General features: G+C 35.0%; 1 protein-coding gene across 2 annotated transcripts in view; it reads right to left on the bottom strand.

Annotated features, from left to right (window-relative positions):
- The window catches only part of cic (Putative transcription factor capicua), a 1044991-nt gene that overhangs the window by 282243 nt on the left and 736674 nt on the right, over positions 1–26074 (bottom strand). The window contains exons 13-14 of one of the 2 annotated variants that reach the window (XM_089595817.1): positions 13221–13703; positions 12951–13139 (exon numbers count right to left, since the gene is read on the bottom strand). In XM_089595817.1, coding sequence (XP_089451943.1) covers positions 12951–13139; positions 13221–13703 — 672 coding nt within the window. The remainder of the gene's footprint in view (positions 1–12950; positions 13140–13220; positions 13704–26074) is intronic. The other variant, XM_089595818.1, reaches the window with a different exon arrangement.

Raw genomic sequence — 26074 nt, forward strand, 5'->3', positions numbered from 1 at the left:
TCAAAATATTACCTTGAAAGCTTGTGGAGCTACATAAATTAAGAGAACACTAGTTGGAAGCGTTTTAATTACAATTATTGGAGTGGTTGGAATTGAGCAGTTTGATCATCAATTTCAGCTGTATAGTCTGACTTAATTGGTATATTATTTGGTTTGGGTACTAATTTATTTTTGTTTTTAACTCTCATTGTTAGTTGAATAAAAGGTATAACTTCAACTATGGTATTATTCGCATAGTTAGCTACCATTAAACCAGAGACTGGGGACTCCACAGCATTATTTTCATAATATATTTCTGTTGGCATCATCGGTGAGACTTGTGGGAATGGGTCCATACCAGGAAATAAATCAACATTTTATTCAACGTTTTAGTAGATCAATGGTCAGCTCCACCTTACAGAGAGTATACTATTGCCTGGCCATATGAAGCAGTACTCACAACCAAGCAAGCTCATCTAGGACACTAAGGCACATTTAAGTTTCCATGATTTGTTTGAGCTAATTAGCCAACAATATCACCACCCTAAAATAAGATTTGTAATAAAAAATAAGCATCACACAATAAAAAACAGAGTTACGAGAAAAATTTAACTGCTACGTACTGGAATATCGAAATTAGGATTCCAAGAGAGAATTCTATTGTCTTTTGCATAACTGAGAAGATCAGAATTATAAGGATTCCAGGCAATTAATATTACTTTCCTTTGATGGTTTTGGAATGTTTTTACGGTGTGGTTGCAAGTCTCAAATCCCACAGTTCAATAGTTGGAGTTTCATCCTCTTCTGAAGCAAGAGACAGCTGTGTGACTATATCAGGATGTCAGTGTACTGATTTCCATCTCACTTATATTTCAATAATGATGAAGAATTATAATGTTATAATTCCTGATGATAATGCTTATAGAGGCTCTTGAGTTGGCATCGGTGAGTATTACCATGGCTTAACTCTTCTTCAAATGACACAACGCTGTGAAAATGTTGAAGCAAGAATGTGTTGCACTGTAAACAATAAAATGCTCTAATGTCAATTATGAATGTGTAAAAAAAAATGTTGCCAAGTAACGCACCTCGTGTATTCCATGATTTATTTAGTACATCCTCAGGTGGTAAATTTTTTTGGAACTAGGAGACATAGGCTCATTTGTCCAATAATTATACAAAGTATAAATGTCACTATCTGTCGCACCAGTAGCTAGAAAATAAGACTGAAATGGATTAAAGTCCAGTGCTCTCACAGAACCTTTGTGTTTGTCAGGACTGCTAATCAAACAGTTGCTGTCATTCTCAAACATCTTGTCAGCAAAGTGAATCATTATTTTTCCACAATCATAGCAACTCACAATAATGCCAGCTGGATTTGTTCCGCCAGCTCCCCAAATTATTTTGTAAAATCTTGATGGTAATTATAATTATCATACTAAATTTCTCAACACTACAAATATTCTAGGAACACATGAATAAAAAAAAGGACAAAACCTTCGATCACTTGGCACACTGATCTTGATGTACATATCATACAGCCTGGCTGCTCAAGGTTGAGAGAATACAAATCTAAACTGGCATTACAATACTAAAACTGATATCCAACAGCTGAGCAACTGTTACTGCAGCCAGCAAAATTGGAAGGTTGGTGGGCTGCTGGACTGGAGGTGACCATGTCATATCAACAGCTTCATGAAATTTCTTAACCTTCATAATTTACTTCATTTGAATAATTGTAAAGACCATCTACCACAACTGTACTATATGTTTGGAATATAATGAGCTGCGCACTTGTTAACTTTGAGCAAGTTTGAACTTCATTTTCATTATTAACTGTGCTATTAGCATCACATGGCACCAAGTTTTCTTGAGAGCGTTGAGTGACTTTTCTCTGTACCTCCATTGTGAACAATAATTATTCAAAAACTCTTTACTACAGCCTCTGAAGCAACTGGAGATTCACAGCCATTTGATGATTTCAGAGATTCAAGTACATTTTCTTTTCAAACTTTATCAGCCCTTGATTTTTCTTAGTATCCTCCAAAATTGTGCTTGATAAAACCAATAATTGAAATTTTAACCTCTTGCTTCTTGATTAGGTTTTTTTTTGTTTTGGTTAATTTGATTGCAGGAAAAGTAAATCACAACTTTGTGACTGGAAACTTGTGGGAATCACTCATTTGTCAGCAATCCCACGTTAAAGTCCTGCTTGATTTATATATAAATTTAAGAGAGACAAAAAACTATACAAAAAGAAAAAAAAAGAAGCACTGCAACTCACCAAACACTGTTGGTCTTATAACTGAAATATGCAGTTTACTTGTCAGATCTGCTCAGTCAGATCTGCTTAGCAGCTACTTGTCAAACTGCTAGCACTAACAGTAGTATCTTTGCTCACCTCATCGTTTGACTTAGTGAGAAAGGCCAGACTTGTCAGCTCGACCAAGATGTAGAAAAAAGGAGTCAAGGCTTCTTCGTTATCAGCACCGGCACAGGACAGCACTTGGCACTTATGCAACGATCAGCTGACAAAATACATTATCATGTTATGACGGTCAAGTACCCGAGACTGTATGTATATGCATGCATTCGGCGACACAATATATGTGCATATATATAATCGTGCAGAGCTGCAATTTGAGAACCGTTGTCGTAGCAGACGACGCTTTTGGCTGTCTCGCAGCCGCGACCAAAAAGCAGTCCCCCTACCACTCTTCTTAGACGAGAGAGTGGTGGGGGGACCACTTTTCGCCATCTTGAAGCCAACACTGCACAAGCACACTAAATGTATCTTTTTATGTAAGGTGACTTATGCAGACTTTACGTACTTTTAGAATATATACTAACAACATCGAAAAGTCGTAAGCACCGTCCACATATGTACAATTTTGTCTTCATCAAAACTTTTTTTACATGATAATGTCAACCTAAGTCACCATTATTAAAGATGTACGTGTATATGTATATATGCTTTCAGGGCTTTGCCCCCTGCACCCTTTACGTGCCATCCCCAAATAATTATTTGTAAATGTTTCTGTATTATGTCATGGAAATATATGTAATAAATAATGAATATTGTATTGTTTTACAATAAAAGCAACACGAAAAAGGTAAAAAAATCACCGAGAACTTCATAGTTATTAAATTATTAAAACAATTTGACAATTAATGTATTACAATTATTTATGTATACATATTTATATTTTATCAATGTGTATTCAAACCATTTATTTGCATGTTTGCTTAGAATTTTACTCACGGTAATGTGAATAAATTGATTTTAATTGTTCATGTGCAGTAGGTCCATCTATTTGCGTCATGGGCAATGTGGAGGAATTTATTAAAATACTTGCTTTTTAGAACGTATGAGGTCGATGGAGGGCGATAGAGTTTCCTGATAAAACATTATTTATGTATGAATAACAAAATCGACATTCACATTCATTTTTTATGTTATTCATTTTTACGTATTCAGCTAATGATGTCCAGTAATATCGACACCCCAGGCGAAGACTATTCCCTGCTTCAAAGCCTGGACGAAGACTATGCCCTTTTCTGGAGTCTGGACAAAAACTATGCCCTTTTGTCTGTTCCAGACGAAAACTATGCCCTTTTAGGATCCCGGACGAAGACTATGCCCTTTTCCGGAGTTCGGACGAAGACTATGCCCTTTTCCCGCGCTCGGACGAAAACTATGCCCTTTTATCGAGTCTGGATAAAAACTATACCCGTTTTTTCTAGTCCGTGTTAAGACGATTACATTTTTTCCAAGTCTGGACGAAGATATTGACTTTTTCTGGAGCCGGGATAAAGTACAATTCATTTAAGCTCACCGTACATTTGTTTTTGTAATTAGATATATAGTCAAATATACTTATATAGTGGTTGTTGTTTACATTTACACAAATAATTGTAAATAATAATACAAACTCAGGAATCGTTTTATAAGCATGGTAATTTGCAATTAATGAATATGAAAGACTCTTTTATGTTTTATTTTCAATTTCTTTTCTACACTTTTGTTGATTATAATAAGTAACTAATATAATTATTGTAACTTGAAGTTAAAAAATTAATAAAATTTGTACAATTCGTGATATAATAAAATATAATATTCGTAAGAAAATTGAGAAAAAAGTAAACTTTTTTTTATTAATTAATGTTTGCAAGACATGAATATTTAGATTACAAAGTATTTTTTAACACAAGAATAAATTAGCAAGTTTAAATTGATTACAATAATTGTTATGTACAATTCACGGAATCGTTTAAAAAAGCTCAAAAACTCCTTTTTTCAAACACTTACCAAAACTCCAAATACTGAAGCCGTTAGACCTGCTAAGAATAATGATTACGGGTTGTTTTTTCACAAAGACGTCTGTAGATTCACGTGCATGTGAATCTCGATGTGAAAATAAAACCTATAACAAGCGTTTTGACACAAGTATCGCGAAATCTTAAAATGTTTAATCGTTTTCAAAAGCTTTGTATTTGTGAGCTTCTTCCAGCGTACTAGTAACTGTTACCCACCCACCAAAAGCATGAATCAGCAAATCTGGAGGGTTTTTTTTTTGTTTAGGAAAAGTAAAACACGAAAGAGGTTAGTAATTAACATTGGGGTGTTTTTTAACTTAGTTTCCGTCTGAACTCGAAAAAAAGGGTATAGTCTTCGTCCGGGACCAAAAAAAGGTCATAGTTTTTGTCTGGGACCAAAAAAAGGGCATAGTTTTCGTCCGGGTTTGAGAAAAGTGCATAGTCTTCGCCCGGGCTCGAAAAAAAGGGTATAGTCTTCGTCCGGGACCAAAAAGAGGGCATGGTTTTCGTCCGGACTAGAAAAAAGGGCATAGTCTTCGCCCAGGACGTCGAAAGGGCATAGTTTTTGTCCAGGGCCAATTAGGGAATAGTCTTCGCCCGGGGCGTCGATATAAATATATATATATATATATATATATATATGTGTTTGCGCGTGTGTGTGTGTGTGTGTACATACACTTATGAGGTATTCTTTGTAAACAAATGACCCCCCCTTTTCCAAAATTGGTTCGATTTATTTAGGTCCTGTAGGTAGTCAAAAGAAAGGTCTAAGCATCTAGTTTTTAATGCCAAGTGGCATACACATCAAGTCAACATTCCTGATCCAATATGGCTGCCTGAATTGCGTGACCTACAGATTGATTTCAATAAAATTACTGTAAATCTCGTGGCATGGACCCTGCAAGGGTAAAGAAGGCTTAAATTTAAAGTCTTGACCTCTTTTATCAAACTTAGTATAAAAAAAACTTTTTGTTTGCTGTAAGATTCTAAATAGAGGCAATAACTCGTGACCTATAATTTAAAAAAAAAACTATCATAAACCTTGCAGCATTAACCCTACAAACGTCTAAAGACCCTTTGATAAAAAGTTCTAAACTCTTTTATTAAACGTTGTATAAAAAAAATTTTTCGTCTGCTATAAGATTCAAAAAGGTGAAAATATCACGTGGCCAACAGTTTTTTTACAAAGGCATTGGCGCTTGTGTTATTCTATTTATTTAATTAATAATCAAAGCGGCCTAAAAGCGCTTACTAGTTGCTTTAGATATTAATAAAATAAAATCATGTCACAAGTGCCTTTCCCCACACAACCCGGGGCGCTTACTAGTTGCTTTAGATATTAATAAAATAAAATCATGTCACAAGTGCCTTTCCCCACACAACCCTGGGCGCTTACGGGCCACTTTAGTTATTAATTTAATAAATAGAATAACACAAGCGCCAATCACCACACGACCCGGGGCGCTTACTGGTAGCTATAGATATTGATAAAATAAAATAATAACGCAAGCGCTTATCCCCACACAACCCGGAGTGCTTACTGGTTGCTTTAATTATTTATGATTAATAAAATAATAACCAAGCGCCATTCACCACAACCCAGGGTGCTTACTGGTTGCTTTAATTATTTATAATCAATAAAATAAAAACACAAGCGCCAATCACCACACAACCCGGGGCGCTTACTGGTTGCTTTAGATATTAATAAAATAAAATAATGTCACAAGTGCCTTTCCCCACACAACCCTGGGCGCTTATAGGCCGCTTTGATTATTAATTTAATAAATAGAATAACACAAGTGCCAATGCCCACACAACCCAGGGCGCTTACTGGTTGCTTTAGATATCGATAAAATTAAATAATAACGCAAGCGCCTATCACCACACAACCCAGGGCGCTTACTAGTTGCTTTAGATATTAATAAAATAAAATAATGTCACAAGTGCCTTTCCCCACACAACCCTGGGCGCTTACGGGCCACTTTGGTTATTAATTTAATAAATAGAATAACACAAGCGCCAATCACCACACGACCCAGGGCGCTTACTGGTAGCTATAGATATTGATAAAATAAAATAATAACGCAAGCGCCTATCCCCACACAACCCGGAGTGCTTACTGGTTGCTTTAATTATTTATGATTAATAAAATAATAACCAAGCGCCATTCACCACAACCCAGGGTGCTTACTGGTTGCTTTAATTATTTATGATCAATAAAATAAAAACACAAGCGCCAATCACCACACAACCCGGGGCGCTTACTGGTTGCTTTAGATAATAATAAAATAAAATAATAACGCAAGAGCCTATCCCCACACAACCCGGGGTGCTTATAGGCCGCTTTGATTATTAATTTAATAAATAGAATAACACAAGTGCCAATGCCTACACAACCCAGGGCGCTTACTGGTTGCTTTAGATATCGATAAAATTAAATAATAACGCAAGCGCCTATCCCCACACAACCTGGGTCGCTTACTGGTTGCTTCAATTATTTATGATAAATAAAATAAAAACACAAGCGCCAATCACCACACAACTCGGGGTGCTTACTGGTTACTTTAGATATTGATAAAATAAAATCATAACGCGAGCACCTATCCCCACACAACCTGGGTTGCTTACTGGTTGCTTTAATTATTTATGATTAATAAAATAAGAACACAAGCGCCAGTCACCACACAACCCGGGGCACTTACTGGTTGCTTTAGATATTAATGAAATAAAATAAGAACGCGAGCGCCTATCCCTACACAACCCGGGTTGCTTACTGGTTGCTTTAATTATTTATGATTAATAAAATAAGAACACAAGCGCCAGTCACCACACAACCCACGGCGCTTACCGGCAGCTTTGATTATTAATTAAATAAATAAAATAATACAAGCGCCAATGCTAACGCAACCCAGGGCGCTCACTGGTTGCTTTAGATATTGATTAAATAAAGTAATAACGCAAGCGCCTATCCCCATACAAGCCGGGGTGCTTACGGGCCGCTTTGATGATTAATTAAATAAATAGAATAACACAAGCGCCAATGCACACACAACCCGGGATTAGGGTTGCAGAGGCTTCAATGAAAGATCTTGAGTATATCTATCAAACATCGTACAGAAAAATTTTAAAGACTATTAAAAAACACTTTTTATTTTAAGTAATATTGTGTATCTCTCTCCTGCTACTATATATTCTAATAAACCTTGAAAAAATAATTGTTGGAATGCGTTTCGTATTGAAAATCCTAGAATAACGTGGTTAATTTCGCCATGTTGACAATGAATAATATATAGGATCATTAAACTAGACCGTAATTAGAGAGTACATCTTTTTTCTCGTATTATATCTTTAATACGTAAGTGTAGAACTAATAACAACTTGTAAAGTTTAAAACCACAGCAATATAATATTTTTAAAGTTTACATTATCATTATGTATAATAAATGATTATTGCAGCTTGATTAGGACCTGAGTATATCAACAAAAAATTTTTATTCTACAATTTTTTAAAAAGACGCATATGTCACATGTTTTTGACTCCACTTTTAATTCTAAGTTTAACAAAGACTTTTTTCAGACTGATTTCTGAAAATACAACTAAGAATTGTCCTTCAAATCTTTGTAGACTTGAGTCAGGTAAATGCAGTACACTTATGATAGCTTTAATAAAAATATGGTGTGAGTCACGCATTTTTACACCATTTTGGATTGTATAGCTAACAAGAAATACACAGCTTTTGATATAAGAGCTCAAGACCTTTCATTTAAGCATTTGTAGACCCCTGTAGGGTTTATGCCACGAGTTTTATAGTAGCTTAATTGTAAAAAAGCTGTAGGTCACGTATTTCTGCGAACATTTTGGATATTATTGCAGATAAAAAATTTTCTTTATACATCTATTGATAAAAGAGCTTAAGACTTTCAATTGAAGCATTTTTAGACGGCTGTAGAGCTTATGCCGCGAGATTTATAGTAGTTTTCTTGAAAAAAATCTGTAGGCCACGTTTTATTACCCCCATTTTGTATATTATGGCAGACAAAAAATTTATTTTATACAAAATTTGATAGAAGAGCTCAAAACTCTTTTTTTAAGCCCTTTAGACCCCTGTAGAGCTTATGCCACGAGACTTATAGTAGTTTTCTTGAAAAAAAGCTGTTGGTCACGTGTTGTTGCCGCCATTTTAAATTTTATAGTAGACAAAAAAGTTTTTGTTTATTTATTTTGATAGAAGAGCTTAAGACTTTTCATTAAAGCTTTTTTTGATCCCTGCAGGGTCCATGCCACGAGATTTATAGTAGTTTTATTTAAAAAAACTGTAGGTCACGTGGTTTAGGCAGCCATATTGGATCAGGAATGTTGACTCAATGTATATGCCACTTGGCATTGAGAACTAGATGCACAGACCTTTCTTTTAACTACATATAGAACTTAAATACATGAAATTTATTTTTGAGAAGGGGGGGGTCAGTTATTTATTAACAACACTTTATATGTATACATGTATATGTACTATTATTTTTAAAGCTTATGTCCTATCGTAGTTCTTTTTTTTTTTAAATTTTAACATAAAATGATATGTTCCCATATACTTCTGTGGATAAATCTTGGTAAACAAAAGTCTTTATAGAGCACTTATTGTTATAAGTTAATTTACAGAACCAGTCAAGTCATTTGATGAGTATTTATTGTATTGTTAAATGCATACATGTTTACGAAAAAGTCTTAAAATTATCAATTTTTCAGGAAGAGTGTTACAAATTTATATTAGTCTTTTTTTTAAAGGTTAAAAAACTAAAAATATGTATAAAAATTATATAGCAGTAGGTTTATTTGAAAACTGTTAGCTCATTCCCATTGGAAATTTATCAGGGGATGGAGATAATTCTTTATACCAAAAATGTCATTAAATATGGGAAATAGGATGAAAAAATTTTTTCCATACTATCGTGGAAAGAATATTAGGATCTGAAAGGGTTGTAAGACAAGAGATATTTGCAAAGAGTTCCTTATTAATGTACATATTGCAAACAATAATTGTCTGACATTGCACAACTACATTTGTTACATACGTATGTCTATTTTTTGTCACTTGAAAAATCGTATTCTTACACATAACTATGGAGGTTGGCACGCAAAGTGCGCAGGTGGGTAGAGACCTACTAGCATTTATTTATATTGTATGGTTGTAAGACCTTAACTTAGTCAGTAAGCTCCGTCGTGCTCCTCGCCCCACACAATATTTTGAATTACACTCTTAGCGTCCTCAGAGACATCTTATTATTTCTTCGTCAAATTAACCTTAAAAAAAGTTTTCTACAAACAATTTAAGAAATTCAAATAAATACTAAAATTTAACATTTAGTTGTAAAACGTTTTTTTTTGTGTGATTTTGATATCATAAGATAAACTTTAAATAGTTGTAAGGTTGGCTTTTAAATACCTTCTTAATTTTTATTAATATCTTTTAAAAGATGTATTTTAGGCTTGTTAACTAAAATACATCTTTTTGTTCCTATTCCTGATTGACACTTTTTTCCTGAGCAGGATACAATATTCTTCTGCAGCGTATATGACATCAACCAAAAGAATATTGACGACTCCTGGGACGGGGTACACTCAGAGGACAAGGGTAACAATTACAAATTGGAGTTAAGTGTCAGTAAACCCAAGCTCTTAATAAACATATGTATTAACTAAAAGATCTTACAATTTACACATGAATATCTATATAAAACCGTGACTTACGCAGATATTATTGAAAAAAAAGTACGAGGGTTGTAATAAAAACAAAATATCACTTATTCAGACAGTTTGCATAACTTTCAAATCTTATTAGTATGCATCTAAAAAGGACGTAGAGTCTACAAGTCACCTTAAATTAAGTTACTAAAAATATGTATTTAAGTTTTTAATATTTAACAAGAAATCGTTGAAAAAAAGTAATGGACCAAATTTTCATTTGGTAGCATAATTGGTAAAAAACAAACTCATTATTCAAAAATTTATACATAAATAAAATAAAATATTGATTAAAAAGATTTTTTTAGCATATGATTTCGATACATATTAAATAAAAAAAGGACGGCAAAATAGAAAAACCTACATTGTAAAACTCATAATTAAAATGTAGAAGACTTTAGAAGATAAAGTAAATAATGAGCATAGTTGTGAATAGTAAGAATACGTGGCAAAAGTCAATAAATGATACTTTTGTAACACAATGACAACAAAATGACTTGTTAGTAATTAAAAAATAAAAACATAAGGGTCACATCTTTCACGCTCATTCATCTACACGCAACCCATTACACTTGAAATCTCTCTCCATCTGCTGCTGAAATTCTCACATGTCAATATCAACTGCCTAAAAACATATTCCGCTAAACGTGAGACCAGGGTCGTCGACGATTTGTACGATGCCATGGCGTTGACCAAAACATTACTTACGAAGGTGGACGACAACCAGATGTTGCATATTCACGGTTACTCACTACTTCGGAAGAATTACTCTTAGCGCCAGAGATGAGAGGGGGTCGCTTTTTATATCAAAGATAGCCTACTATCCAAGGTGCTTGACATATGGCCTCCTACGATGCAGTTCGTCACATATAATTACACAGCAAAATATCTACTTTCCGTTATTGTAGGAGATTTTAACACTGAAATGCTCTCCTTATACACTGAATCAATTTATCTTTAAAACGTCTTTACGTCATTAAACCTATCTCTAATCCCGTTGCCAACCGCTTGACATTTTACTTACTGTGACAGGCCATCTCACACCCCACTAGACATTATTATCACTGGCGACTGCAATTTAGTACGCCATTTTGCCAAGTCCGATGCCCCATTAGTTGCTGGTTATATTAGACTAAAGCTGTTATCTTATTTACAATTCAACCCTCATAACCATGCTACAGCCTCACTTGCTCTGTATATTTTATAAACATGGAGGGACTCTCAGTGGCTTTTCATCATTGTGCCTTACCAACTTCATCCAGTGGCACAGACTCCTCTATGCCTTCAGCGCCAGACACCATGTGTTTTGGTGATAGGAGGAAGCCGTAGGTGCTGTCGTCTTTGCGCCACGCCATCACTGAACGAGATAGAAGAACCAGATACAAGCAGTTTTAACACTCTGAGTATGTTGATGAACTTTTACGTTACTGCAGGTTGCGAGCGGAAATCAAAAATGCGCTGGACTTATCCCACATTGCTTTTATTTGAGGGAGTACAGCTGCGGCACCTGACGCCGGTAACAAATGGCATGTGCTATGCAGTCTCGGTATTGGTACATCGTTTTATGAGTTACCCCTCACCACATTCTATCCTGATATCCTTAATGCTCATTACATCGGTAGCCGTAGCATTCACCCATCATGTCACCTTGCGGCATTGATACTTTCAAACAATGGGAGTGTCTCTACCCCAGAGCCTGCTTTTAATTTCTCACTTATCTCTATCCTGTTATGCTTCGGGGTCTTCTACAAGAGTTCATTCACTACTGTCATAACCTTTTTTCATCGTCACTATCATACGATATTTTCCTGGAGCAGTGGAAGCAGGTGTTCATCAAATCACTGGCCAAGCCAAATATTTTTTTCATCCCCATCTGATATCCATCCCATCGTCAAATGCCTTGGAACTCATTGTCCACACCCAGCTTCCTCAACATCTTCAGTCACACTACATACTCGACGAGTGCTAATCTAGCTTCAAAAAAGGCCACAGCAACATGCCACATGTTTACACCATGTCAGCTATGTGACCCAGCGAGTTCGACGTATACTACATCTCCTGCGTTTTCGCAGGTGCTCACTGGAGTTCAATATGCATGAGCATCTTACCAGGACACTAGTCGTTTCAGTATTTGACTACTGCAGTGCAGTTTACCAGGTCATTGACGGGACTTGTTAACTGCGGCTTTAATGCCTTTACCATGGCTTTAATGCTTTTACCATGCCATAAACGCATGCTTTTGTTTGCATACTATATTATTTTCCTGAAAACATCTATTTCAAGAGAATGGTGTTTGAAAAAATATGTATATATTTTGGCTTAAAATTATGAATATAATTTCTGATATACGTAGGCTTAAGAAAAATGATAAAGTAGTACTTTCAAAAGGATTAAATTTAAGAAACTGAGGGCTATGGATCTTGTCAGTCTGCACGTATCTCTGTGTGTTAAGTCATAAGTTTGGGTGTTAAGTCATAAATACGATAGCTATATTCAAATAATATAACATTTTTTGCAAAAAAATTTTTGTTGTAATAAAGTTGTACATTTATCAATATTCTAGTATTACTAAAAAAAACGTTAAAACATTAAAAATATTTTGGTTTTCATGTAAATTTTTGGTAGCATGATCAACTAAATATTACCAAAAAAGTAGACTCGTCTATAAATTTATTGATTAACGGTAAGTCATTTTATGTCTAATGAAAACAGCGATATTAGTTAATTTTTGTAAATAATTGTTAATTCTGAAAATGCACTAAAAAATGTGTATTCCACTGTATTTCTATTGCTTTAAAGTCCTTATGTATTTTATTCATAGCCAACTAATACTTTCATTTTAAACTAAGAAGTTTACGAGTAGAAAGAATAATTCACAAGTTTAGTAATGTAAAATTGATATTGCATCACTTACCATTAGATATGATTTTACTTGATACGTCAGATAATTTATCTAAACCTGCATCCCTGCTCCTAGTAGCACAATCGATATAATACATTTCACGAGTACTCTTTGAAACATTTGATTTACTGACAATTACAGAACTTTGTTCGATGTCGTTATTCGATGTATTATTTCGAAAGCTAGTATTGTTCTTCGCATCTAAAAAAATTTTTAAGATCAAAACATTATTTAATTAGCAAAATTTTAATATTTTAATAAAATAAAGCAGCAGAAAGTTACCTGCTGATATTTTATCACCATCAGCGGACAATTTAGATAATGTTGATACCAGATATAATGTGTTTTTATTTTTTTTTGCGAATGTGTGTGATACATTATCTATGACTTGTAAATGTGAATTATTTAGTTCATCAGAGTTGAGATTTTGTTCGATTGATTGTCTTGATAATTGATGCTTGACTGTATTGGTTTTTGAAAAAACTGAAGATAGATACGCACTACTCTTTCCTGAACGAGAATGAGCATGTCTTATACTTATTGGAATCAACTGATGCTCAGTATTCTCAGTTATCTCTGATTTTTTTACTTTTGGAGAGACAGGCATTGTTATAAAAGCTCCACCTGTTGGCTGAAAGCCCGATACACCTGAAGGATTCACAGGACTTGAATATGGATAAGATCCAGAAATTACAGATATATTTACATTTTTGTTGCTTGTAGACTTATTGCATTGTAAATCTTCTTCTAAAGTTGGTAAACAAGCTGAAAAACGTATGATTGATAAGTATTTTGATGTAAGATCAATTTTAGATAATTTGTAGTTTTATACTTGTTTTTGGATATTTAACGAAAATGTTTATGTATCCAATTAATTATACTATTAAGTTTATTTACATATCATACTACTCTTTCATAATTTTTAACTTATGAAACAGAAAACTGTTACATACACCTAAATAGCAAGCAGATTATTGTTGAAATGGGAAAACAAAAGACAGAATAATAACATACTATAAATACAATGAAATAAAGAAAATATAATACGATACAACTTAATAAAGCACAGTCTAGCTGGCTGTTCGCAAGCATGCAGGACCGCATGCGTCGACGAATATATAAGATCTCTACTCGTGTTTCGTTCAGGAGCAAGGATTAGGCATCCATAAGACTATACGCTTGCTATAGTAGTCCAGAGATGGTACCGCTATTCAAATTTTCGCTTACATAAGTGCAGTATGATATACTAGTAGAGCTCCGTCCCCATGCAGACTTTGCGTGGCAACCCCCGAGTACTAACAAAAAATACCTAAATAAATAGATATTACTAGATTGTAATAGAAGTAAATCTCATTAAAAAAATTAAGAAGAAGTAAGCAAATTGTATTATTGCCCAGTTTTTGTGAGTTTTTTACCAATTTTCTAATATATATTGGACAATATATAATATTAGGAACTACTTGCTGTTTCATACTCATATAATTAATAAATTCCTAATTAATTAGAATTCTCCACAATGATTGTACTTGATGCGGTACTATCGTAATAAGCCATCTAAAAGACGATAGATATTTTTATGAAAATTAGTTGTATTTAAGTTGTAATTTGTTTTAATATTTACTGTATAAAGATGGATATAAGAAACATTACAATATTTTTTTATCTTAAAACCTTGCATCTATTTTCTGAAATGAATAGACAGATACGCGTTTGACTAAAATAGTGCCATTGTCCATAAATGTTAAGATAATACAATGCATTTGTCTACCAACAGGATTGTAAAATTTGTTGTAGTGTCTGAGTAATTAATCTTTTTTTAAGATAATTTTCAACGATGATATTAAAAAAAAATTTCATTTTCTCACAATCAATTGAGAGGTAGCGAAGGCAGTAGCAATAATTAGGAGAGCTGTGGGGATTGACAGAGTAGCTGCATAAGTGTGAAAAAATAATTAACGAAGATTAGTATTATGTGATGTAAGTACACGCGAAGGATTCAAAAGTCTATACATAGGTTAACAAGTAATATTAACAAAAAAAGCTTCATGCACTAGGAACTTTATTTATACAATCAAGTCAAAATAAAACGAATCCAAATTTATTTATGATCATATTATTTAGTAGTAAATAAAACCAATATTTATTATTCGTATGTATACAGTTTATCTTGTTGCCTCCTAGGTAGTTTTAGAAATAAGATTCAAATAGTTTCAAATTTACTAGAATACGTAGATGATCTTAAATGAACGGTCAGGGGTGGAGAATAATCACGTGCAGGGTACGAAGGGACTTTGGACCAATAGTGTTATAAGTTGATATAAAGCGGTAAAAACTAAATATTTTCTTATCTTGTGGGGAGACAGTAGGGACACTTGGTGCAGAGAAGACTGTAAGGAATTATGTAAAATGCTCCGTGAAAATTACTTAATACTGTAGGGGGATATGTACTAGTAGTTATTTACCCCTCTTTATACACTAATCGTTGGAAGCTAACAAGAAAGTCTGATTATAAGCTTTTATAAAAATAAAAACTAATAAAATTGTATACAACTTTTATTACAAAATTAATATATTATTTATGTGCAATATTATTCTGTATATGTATGTAAGCCCTATTTATCTAGTTCAAAACATTAAATACTTGAAAAAACTATGTAACATAAATAGAAATGCAATAGCATCAGTGATTTTATAAATAGTCAGTTAAAAGCTGTTGAAAGAGAAAATACCAATAAATTAGATTCCAGAAAGACAGACTGAAATTTTTATATGAAAAATTTTTTTTAAAAAAGGATGAATAAAAAAAAAAAGAATTTCGAGTACGAATATAAGAGTGGCCGGAGTTGACGGGAACGAGTGCCAGTTGAGCACACGAGTGCATAGCACGAGTGTGATCGCACGGCACGAGTAATCGTCACCGGCCACGAGTGCGAGTCTATCACACGAGTGAGGGAAATCTTCCCGCACAAGTTGCGTACAAGTTTTATTCACCCTCGGGTGGTTTTGGAAGGCTGGTACTTTCTTGGGCGAAAAAGCAGTTTTTCAGAACTCGTTCGAAAAGTCTCCTTTACGAACCTCATTACGTCCCTCGCCTTCGGCTCGGATCGCAAACCTCTCGGTTCGCAAACAGAGACTTTTTGAACTCGTAGGAAAACTACTATTTCGCAATAGTGTGCGAAAAATGGGTGTTCTTCGCACTGATATTAGTGTGGAAAATCGATTTTCCACACTAATATCAGTGCGGAAAACATCCATTTTTCGCACACTATTGCAAAAAACTATAATGCTTCAAGTTTTGTTTTTCTTCGCCGTATAATATATTTAGAGAGCTTATTACCTTCTAAAATCCAAGCCATTACACCCAGATTAAAATACATAGTAAAATAAGACTCCATTAGTATACAGTGTCATTAAAAGTTATGTCACTCAAAAAATAGAAAAATAAAACTCACAAATAATTTGAAATTTTTGCATGTCTCTTATGTAGCATTTTTAATTTTATAGCAAAAGTTGTAGCTGTTCTAAGCTTAAGGTTTAACAACCTGATTAGATAAAATGTAGTTAGAACGTTGAAATGAGACTTTCTCTAATGAAATCATGAAAGTCAAAGTTTTTACAGCGAAAATATAAGATATGTGTTGTGAAATAAAAGATAAAAAAGTGTTTAAGGTCTGAGACGAAAACAAATTTCATTGAAAAAGTAAAAAGGTACAAAGCATTTTTTTTAACATACAGTTTTTGTTGGTGTTGAGCTCATGAATGATAAAAAAAACGTAATATAAAGCTTCTACTGAATTTTTTTTCTTATTTATTCTTGCATATTCCAGTCGTCTTAAATTAATAAAAATCTTCTATAGTGCCCCTGCTTATTACAGCATAATTTCTACATGTAAGTCATTCTACTGAAAACGAAATACTGTTAAGGTTAAATTAGACAGAGGTAAAAAAAGGATTCTCAATTTGTCTACTATTTTTTTGTGTTAGAAGTAACCAAAATAAAGCTTTGTTTGTTGGACCCGTCGAAATATTATTTTCTTTAATAAAAATCAAACTTGCCTAATGGATTCATATCATGTCTATAATAGCTTTTTGTCAACCCATTAACCTCTGAGTTGATTACAAAATGGTGGTTTATCGTTAGTGAAAAATCAGGACGAAATCTTGCGTCATGCTCAACCTTCATACAATACGAAATGTTCTCATTCAAACACATAAATTTTATTACATGGTCTCAGGACCCCCGGCAGAAATGAGATTTCCAACTCAAATGTTATTAAAATTGGTGTAACGGAAACTAGGGAAATAAGATTACACCTTATTTCAATGGGTCATTAATAATCCAATATAAAAACAGTAAAAATTGTATTATAATTACGTATTCGAGTACGCGCGTGTAAAAAATACGTATACTTTATGTTACATGTAATTCGCGCATTCTAAGTACTTGTATGGTTGCTATGATATATGTATTGATACATGAACGGATTATTGGCTATGTAATGCAAAACATAACAAAAATTTCTACTATTCACTATGTGTAGTAGTCTAAAACAGAGCCATCTGCACGGCGAGAAACATACGATGCTGGATAATATGATTACATGGCCTGTTATGGACTGCAAACTTTATTAATTGTTTTTTATAGTTCTAATGCGTTTTTGATACTTAAAGTGTCGATTTTCAGTGTCAAAAATTTGTTTTAAACAGATTACAACTATTATTTTATAGTACAATCGATCCTAGTTAAAATCGTTGTATCCGACAGATAAAGATTTTTTAAAATTTGGACTACCATAACAGTAAAATAATCCACTCTACTTATTTAATCGAGATGAAGAAAAATAATAGACCTATAGCTATTTTCCGTTGTAAAGTTGTAATTTTACATTTAATTCGTTTTCTTTAATTATTTATAATTTAATATTTAAATTTACCTGTGATAATAACTAATTTCTACTAACCTTGAAATTAATAATAAGAATATAGGTTTTGGTTACGTGACAATTATTTTTATAATAGATGATAGATCAGAGAATAGAAAATAAATCAATTTATAGCTAGAATATGTAGGATGTAGCTTTGCCTTTGTCGTATGATTTATTATTTTTAGATTTATTACGATTGAATCCGTGAAACATATATTTTTGCACCTCAATAATTATTTTCTATACATGGAATTATTTTTAACCTATCTGGCTTTCTTCCCGAGATATTACTGTTTTTAAAATTTTGAGAGGTTATGTTATGCCAAAAATTGTTTAAAGATTTCGTAAATGTCCATAATAATTTTTTAAATACGTCATCAAGAAGAAAATATTTTCTTACTCGTTCTTTTTAAGATACAGTTGAACAAGAAAACAATTGTGGTTACGTTTGTGCATATTCCAACCCTTCTATATTTGTGCAACTCGATCATGTAGTTTCCCTTCGGAAAACTCGTAAAAATGATTATTTTAAGCCAATTTTAAATCAATTCCAATCACAGTCATATTTCCCTTTTTACAATTTTTATTTACATATTGGTAAAGCACTTTAATGTACTCGAAACTTTTTGTTAAATTACCAAATTTTACTATAGCTTCTACTACTTAGTTATTTTCATACCCACTAACTGGTATGAGTTTCTAATAAATAATTATTCTGTTGAAGCATTTGATAATGATGTGTACTCTGTAAGTGTAAGGCATGTACAAATATATGTAAAATTCGGTCTATTCAATTTCTAACATTTAACATTTTCATTACAGTTTTCAGCTCTTTTTAATTTTAAATTTGTTTCCATAGAAGTTTCCTATAGTTTTGCAAGTTTTAGATTATATTTTTAGCCAATGATTCAATATAATTTTGTTAACTTGATGTTAGAACGTTTTCTTTTTTATTGTACTCCATTTCAACGCTCACAAAATTTTTTATGATGCCTGAATCTTTCCTTATGAACTAATTCATTAATTTTTCTTTGACTTTATTTAATTTTATTTTTTTTTAACTTTCACTTCATAATAGTATATTATCAACAAATATCAAAATACATGCAGCATTTAAACTTTTATAATTTACATTTAAACAATAATCATAATTATTTCAGACGAAAGTTAGGTTTTCGAAAATTACAAAATGTTTCATACCATATTTTCTGCCTTTTTCAAAACTACGTAACGCCTTCTGTTATCTGTACATTTCGTTTTTACCATTTTCATGATCTTATATGTTATGAATGTAACCCTCAAAATTTTCTTCACCGTTTTAAAATACTGATTCGACATTCATTTGTTATGTGGTTGTTATTAAAATTTTTTAATTTTCGATTCTAACTTTTGACAGCTCTGTTGAAACTTTTGAGGTTATCTGCATAGCAATAATTAACATAAATAGTATTATTAACATAATTAGTATCATATAGCCGATGCTAAGCTATATACAGATGACTTAACTTTAATGAAAAATAAGTTATATCACCCATTAAAAGAAAAAGTGGAAGGTAGAATGATTTCAAACATCTATAAGAATAAGTGAATCGTTTCAGAAAAGTGGCTTAAAATTTAGTCATGAGAAAAGTTATTAATAAAAAACATATAACCAAAAATTAAGTTGGAAAAGGTAATGAATTTTAACTGTAACAATACTTCTCAAAATATTTGTTTGTACAATAATAACTTTTGTCTGTTGAATTTTACAACTTGCCAAACTTCTGTGCTTGTGTTTACTTTTTTTCTACTGATTCTAACGTATAAAAATTAGTGTATAGTTCAGTATAACAAATGTCAACTTTGTTAATTAATACCAGCTCAGCTTAAATTTTCTTTCTTTTATAGTTTCACTACTTTAATTTAAAAGTGTTGATAGTATTTGTGAGAGATTATATACATGTTAAATGCAGTAATGATTTAATTTTTAAACATTTTACAGTCTCATAAAACAACTGCAGAGAAATTTCTGCAAATAACTAAACTTACTCACGAACTTTTTCCCACAACTACTAAGATAGATTGGTACAAAACTGTACAAAAAATGCTTTTGGTGACGTAGTATCTGCAATCAGATGTCTGGGAAATTATTATAAAATGTAAAGAAATAATAGGCCTGACGATGAAGTTTAAAAAAGGAAATCAAATTATTTATTTACTTATCTCTTCGAAAAGCACGAATACTGCAAGTAAAACATGGTTAACGAACGTTTCAATCCTTCTTGGAATAACTATCGTTAAACCTCAATTTGAATTATATAAATAATATTTTTTTTAAATTTCAAAGTTTCAGCTATTTAGCTGCATCAGAGTTGCACATTCAGTTTATAGATTCAAACAACTACAATGTAGGCTATGCGAACAGATCTAGTTTTTTAAAAGTTACATTTTATTAACTAATTTGCTAGTGTGCTTCTATTAAATAAAATATTACGGTCACTAAATCATATTAATTTTATTAACACACAGATAATGAGAATTTTAGTTTTAATGTTCAAAATGTTGTTTATAAAGTAAAATACTATAATGTTACTTGAATTTAAAGTAAGCCTATGCGTACAGTCTTCATCCATTGTTTTGACCCATAATTCTTACTTTTAGTTCTGATGTAGGTAAAAGTAAATCTTGACCCAATTACTGGCCTGATAAGAATATTTCAGTAACAAATAAAAGTATAGTTCACCTCTTCCAGAAATAGACCAAATGAAGTATTTTATAGGAAACGTTGAAGAAGCATGGTATACATTATTTCATTAAAAGCATTAAGTACTTATAACTTTACCAAACAAAAAAGTTTGAATAAATTATAATACTTATTCGAATGTGTTTGTGTGTGTAAAATTGTCAACTAGACTTGAATTCGTTGATTTGCTTCGATAGGAAATGTTGACTATGGCTATATATTTGAGCGCACAGCCAAAGCAAGCGACGACACGAGTTTTTCTCTTTTGACTGCAACTGAGTATATCGTATATATATTGGACTGATTTTTGCTCTCGCTCTTTTTCTTTTTCCCCTACTTTTAATACTTATTTTTAAATTCAGTATTATCTTGAAAAAAAATTTCAACTATTTTTTTAAGGATGGCAGTTCAGTTATGATTCCTAATTTATTATTTTTCCTCATAATTGTTATGAACTGTAGGATAAGCTTCGGAGGTTATAAATAAACATAAGTGGCTTTCTGATACCGAAAGATCGAAGTTTCGGTAGCTAAGTTGACTGATGCTTATGCCGCCACTCGAATTGTTTCGCTATCACGGGATCGATTCCAACTTTCTGCAGATTTTTTTTTTTTTAATGCAGTTCTGGTTAAATTTCCTTTATTTATGTTTTATTTCAATTTATGAATAATGTCGCCAACTTTTTTATTTTCTTGATACGTTGAAATAAATATATTTTTTATACCAAATCAATTTAATTACTTTTATTACAATAGCATCAATGTGATTGTTACCAGAAAAATTTTTACGTTCCTCACAATTTATACCTTGTGGTAATGTCTACTTGTTATTAAATTAATTAATTTATAGTAAGCGTGTGTGTTTCTTTAAGGAAATGATTAAGCTGTTCAGATAAATAATATTTCCCTGGTAGAAAATGACCACATAAACTGGCTAGAAACTCGTCAATGTACATACTAAAATGGGCTTATAACATGTTGAAGAGTTTCTAGTCAGTTTATGTAGTAACGTTTCTACCAGGGTCCATACGATAATTAATTATCCATCAAAATCGTTTAAAATACGTAATAACAAAAAACACTGATCTTAACGCTTTAATTTAAAAAAAAAATCTTTATTATTTTTATCACCCTGATAAATTATAGTTTTTTTTTTTTATTAATAAATTAATAATATATTTTTAAAAATTCGTGTGACGTGGTAGCTGAAGCTATCACGTCACTATATACCTATATTTTTGGGCGAGTCATTGGCGGCTACCGAGTCCTATGATACAGTATATATTTTACATATGTATCGTTTTACAACACATTCTTAATGTGTGTTCTCGGTGCCGCAGACTACGAGCCAGAGGAGAGAGAAGGACCGAAGACCAGAGAAGGGATTGAAAGTGTGTGTGGTATGATTGGGTGAGCATGTGTGCAAGGTAGAGAAGGAGAGAGAGGCGAGGGCTCGCGACACGTGAGAGAGGTGTGAGCACCGAGCGGCCGCATCAATTCCCTAGTTTTGGAAACCTCCAAAAATTTACCGGTTTTTAGGCGTGTTGGAGATTTTTCGTATAGACGGGAGGGGCGCGCGCATCTGTCGAAGTGCACTGCCATAACGAAACAGTACCGCGAGAGCCATCAGAGAGAGCAGAGTCAAGCAACTATGAGAGAGAGAGAAAATAGAATAGTGACGAGTATCCGCGAGACAACAACGCAAGAATCTTTAGAGCAGAGTAGACAAAAGAGAAGTATTGGTGAGAGATAGGGAAGTGATAGGGCAGAGGAAGAGATCGACGAGAGCGGGGTCAAGATCGGGTGTAACGAGAGAGCAGCTGAGGCTAGGGAAAAGGAGAATTTGCGAGAGACCATCGGGCAAGAACAACGGAGGTCGCCCGAGGCCGAGAGCACGGCCGAGCCGTCACGACGAGTGAGACGAGTTCCAGGTAGTCGTACCCTGCAAGGATAACCAGGAGGTAAGTGTGCTGTAAATAGTGCACCGGGTGGTATACGGGATAGTGTTGGGACGATCCGAGCGGGCGCGGGTGAGTGTGTGTAGGCGTAAAAAGCGGGTGTAGTCGTGGGTAGTGGTGGTGTCAGGGTGTAGGGCACTAGAGAAAGGTTGAGAGATAAGAGGTGTGAGTGGGATTGTGTGCGAGCGTGTGCGTGTGAGGGAGAGATTTAGGTACGGGTCACCGCCAACCGGACAAAGGTTAAGGCCGGCGGAAGACGACCAGGAGTCGCTCAACCCAGGACATCTACCTCGAGGACATTGGAACTATATATATATATTTTTATACAGAGAGAGAGAGAGAGAGAGAGTGAGAGGTGGGACTTGTACAGAGTAGAGAAGGGAGAATAAATAGCGCATGCGCTGTGAAAGTAAAACCAGGGAGTTATTGTTTTTGTGTATTTGGTGCCCCAAAGTCCCCTTCTAGTTTCCTTTTCAGGAGTGTTCGGCGTTCCCGAGCCAAGCACCGGCGGCAGACCTCCCGGAGGAGAGGAATTCAGTGGAGAGGGACGAGAAAGAGTAAGTAAGCGAGTTTTGTGAGGGAATTCGGGACGGCGGTTTTTCCGGCCGAAAAATTCTTGTCACAAATGGCATCCCTTCAAGTGGGGAAGTATGCTGCAGGATTAGGAAGGGACTTCCGGGGCTTAAAGTTGGGGTGATATTTTAATGTGTGGGTGAAAGTGTTGACGAATTAAGAGTGTTGCTCGGATCGGGGGAATAAATATTAAGCAATAAGGCAATAAGTAATTTTAAGAATATTTTTCTTTATTATATATATATATATATATATATATATATATATATATATATATATATATATATATATATATACATATATATATATATATATATACATCTATATATGTAAAATTTTCCATATTTGTTTGTAGTGTCTAGAGACCGTCGGCGACAAGTGCGGGTAGGCGACGATACGCAAACAGGGTATCGTCGTTAGGTAGGGTCGTTCAACATTCAGGATTTTCTGAGGTTATAGTATAGGAAACGGAATGGTGCCGCATGACGAAACAATGCAGGCACTTATAAATACACGGGAGCTGCGCGCACTCAGGCGTAGCATCAGGAGAATGCCACTAGAGGCACTAGAGGGCGAATTGTTTTTTAGGGGATTTAGTACCGAGGGGACGGAAGCCGCTGTGAGGGATAGATTTCTCCGAGTATTGATGTTAGAGATGGAGCCAGATGATGAAAGGGTACCCTGGTACGAAGAGGACGTGCTTGCGGACGGAGAGGAGGGGAAATTAGAACACAGCACTCCGCGGACGACCCAACTCAGTACCGCCGGCGAGTTGATACAGAGGGAGTTATCACGTGGGGAGGGATCAAATTCTGAGAGAAGAGAAAGTCCGGTGTCTCCGTCGGAGCCAGCGGCTACGGGTTCTACGAGAGAGACACCCGTGCCAGGGTCATGGAGATTGGAGAGCGGAAATGTGGAAGTGAGCGAGTCCAGAATAGAGACGGGACCACGGCGATTGAGTGAAAGCGATGCTAACGGGTATAGGCCATTAACGGACTCTCGGGTACCGACGGTGACGACAACAACATACACGACGACGTATACGACGCCGGTCACCACGTCAGTAGTAGGGGGAGAGAATAGATCCAAAGCAGGAGAATAGAGGATCATGCAGCGCTCAAGTGGTTGAGAAACTTGCGAGAACCCACAGGAAGACTAGCTAGATGGGCGATTGAGATGCAGCAGTGGAGTTTCGAAATAATCCATCGGAAGGGGGCGCTTAATCATGTACCAGACGCTCTATCCAGACTATACGAAGAGGAGGAGATGGCGATAGGGGCATTTGAAGAGACAACGGACCCCGAGTATTTGAGGTTGATTAGGGAAATAGGTGAGGCCCCATACAAGTTCCAAGGGTGGCGAGTCGAAGATAATAAACTTTATAGGCATCGTTACGATCCCTTACTGGATCCTATCGCGTTTCCGGAGAAAAACTGGAGACTAGTAGTACCAGCCGAGTCCCGGGAGAAGGTGATTTACGACGCACATTGCCTTCCCTCCAGCGGACATCTGGGAATAGAGAAAACGTACGACCGTATAGCCTGAGAGTATTATTGGAGAGGGATGTATTACGACGTGAGGAGTTTTATTAGAGCGTGTCCCGAGTGTCAGATGTATAAGGTGCCGCAAACCGGCGCTCAAGGACTAATGGGGAAGCGAATAGTGGAAAGGCCTTGGGCCGTGGTGGCGGCCGACCTTATGGAGTTTCCACCTAGCAAAAACGGGCACAAATATTTGGTAGTCTTCCAAGACCTCTTTACTCGTTGGATTGAGGTGAAACCTCTTAGGAGGGCCAACGGGAAGTTAGTAGCGAGAGCATTCGAAGAACTGGAATTATTTAGATGGGAAACTCCGGATTTCTTCCTCACCGACAATGGAAAGGAGTTCGACAATCAGTTGATGCGGAAAACGCTAGAGGAATATGGGGTTAAACACGTGTTTACGCCACCGTACCATCCACAGGCGGATCCGGTTGAGCGCAGCAATAGGACGATAAAAACTATCATTGCCATATTTGTGGGACAGGATCATAGAAATTGGGATCAATACCTTCATGAGATTAGGCACGCTATAAATACAGCAACACAGGCCACTACAAAGGTATCACCTGCGTATCTAAATTATGGCCGACACCCTCGACCAGTGAAGAGTTTACGGAAGGACATAGAGGCCACCGAGACGATTGAAAGGATAGGACTAGAGACATGGGTAGATAGGATCAAGAGGTTAGATGCGTTGCGGGATCTGGTAGCGAAGCACATAGATACGGCAAGGGAGACCCAAGCGAAACGATTTAATAGGAACAAGAAAGATGTTAGATTTCCGGTAGGGACTTTAGTACTGCGTAGGACCCACCCCTTGTCTGACGCGTCAAAAAAGTTCGCGGCGAAACTCGCACCTAAATTCGAGGGGCCCTATGAGATAATCGAGGTTAAGTCGCCGACGGTCTATGTGTTAGGAGAGGGGGAGGGAAAAAGTCGCCGTCTCAACGAAGCTCATGTGTCAGAACTCAAGAGATACGTGCCCAAGAGAGGCCAACAAACGGAAGGGGAGATAAGGATAGGATAACCTGGTTCTTTAATTTTTCTTTGTACAGGTGGACAAGAGTCAGCAAGTCCAAGGAAGTTCAAAATATGGAGCGTAGAGAGCTTTCGTCTCCAGGTCCAGTAGAGGATCTCCAAGAGATAAGTGAGGAGAAGGAGAAGGAACTGTTGAACTCCGATCAGGAGGGAGAGGGAGGAGGAAGCATCGGAGTAGTAGCAAAGAAGGAAAAGGAAAGAGGGCCAGAGAAGGAAAAGGTAGGAGAGGAGGAAGAAGGAGGACGGAGGAAGGAAGAGAGGGGAAATAATGTCTGGATGGAGGAGGACTATGGACTGGTAGAGTTATTCGATGAGGGACTAGAAGAAGAATTAGGCAGGTCATTGGAGAGTGTCGAGGAAGTGTCCGTCTTGAAGGAAGC

This window comes from Copidosoma floridanum, unplaced genomic scaffold, assembly GCF_036245765.1.
Source record: "Copidosoma floridanum isolate Cflo_tuat_1 unplaced genomic scaffold, Cflo_Japanese_pri ptg000028l, whole genome shotgun sequence".
Classification (NCBI taxonomy): domain Eukaryota; kingdom Metazoa; phylum Arthropoda; class Insecta; order Hymenoptera; family Encyrtidae; genus Copidosoma; species Copidosoma floridanum.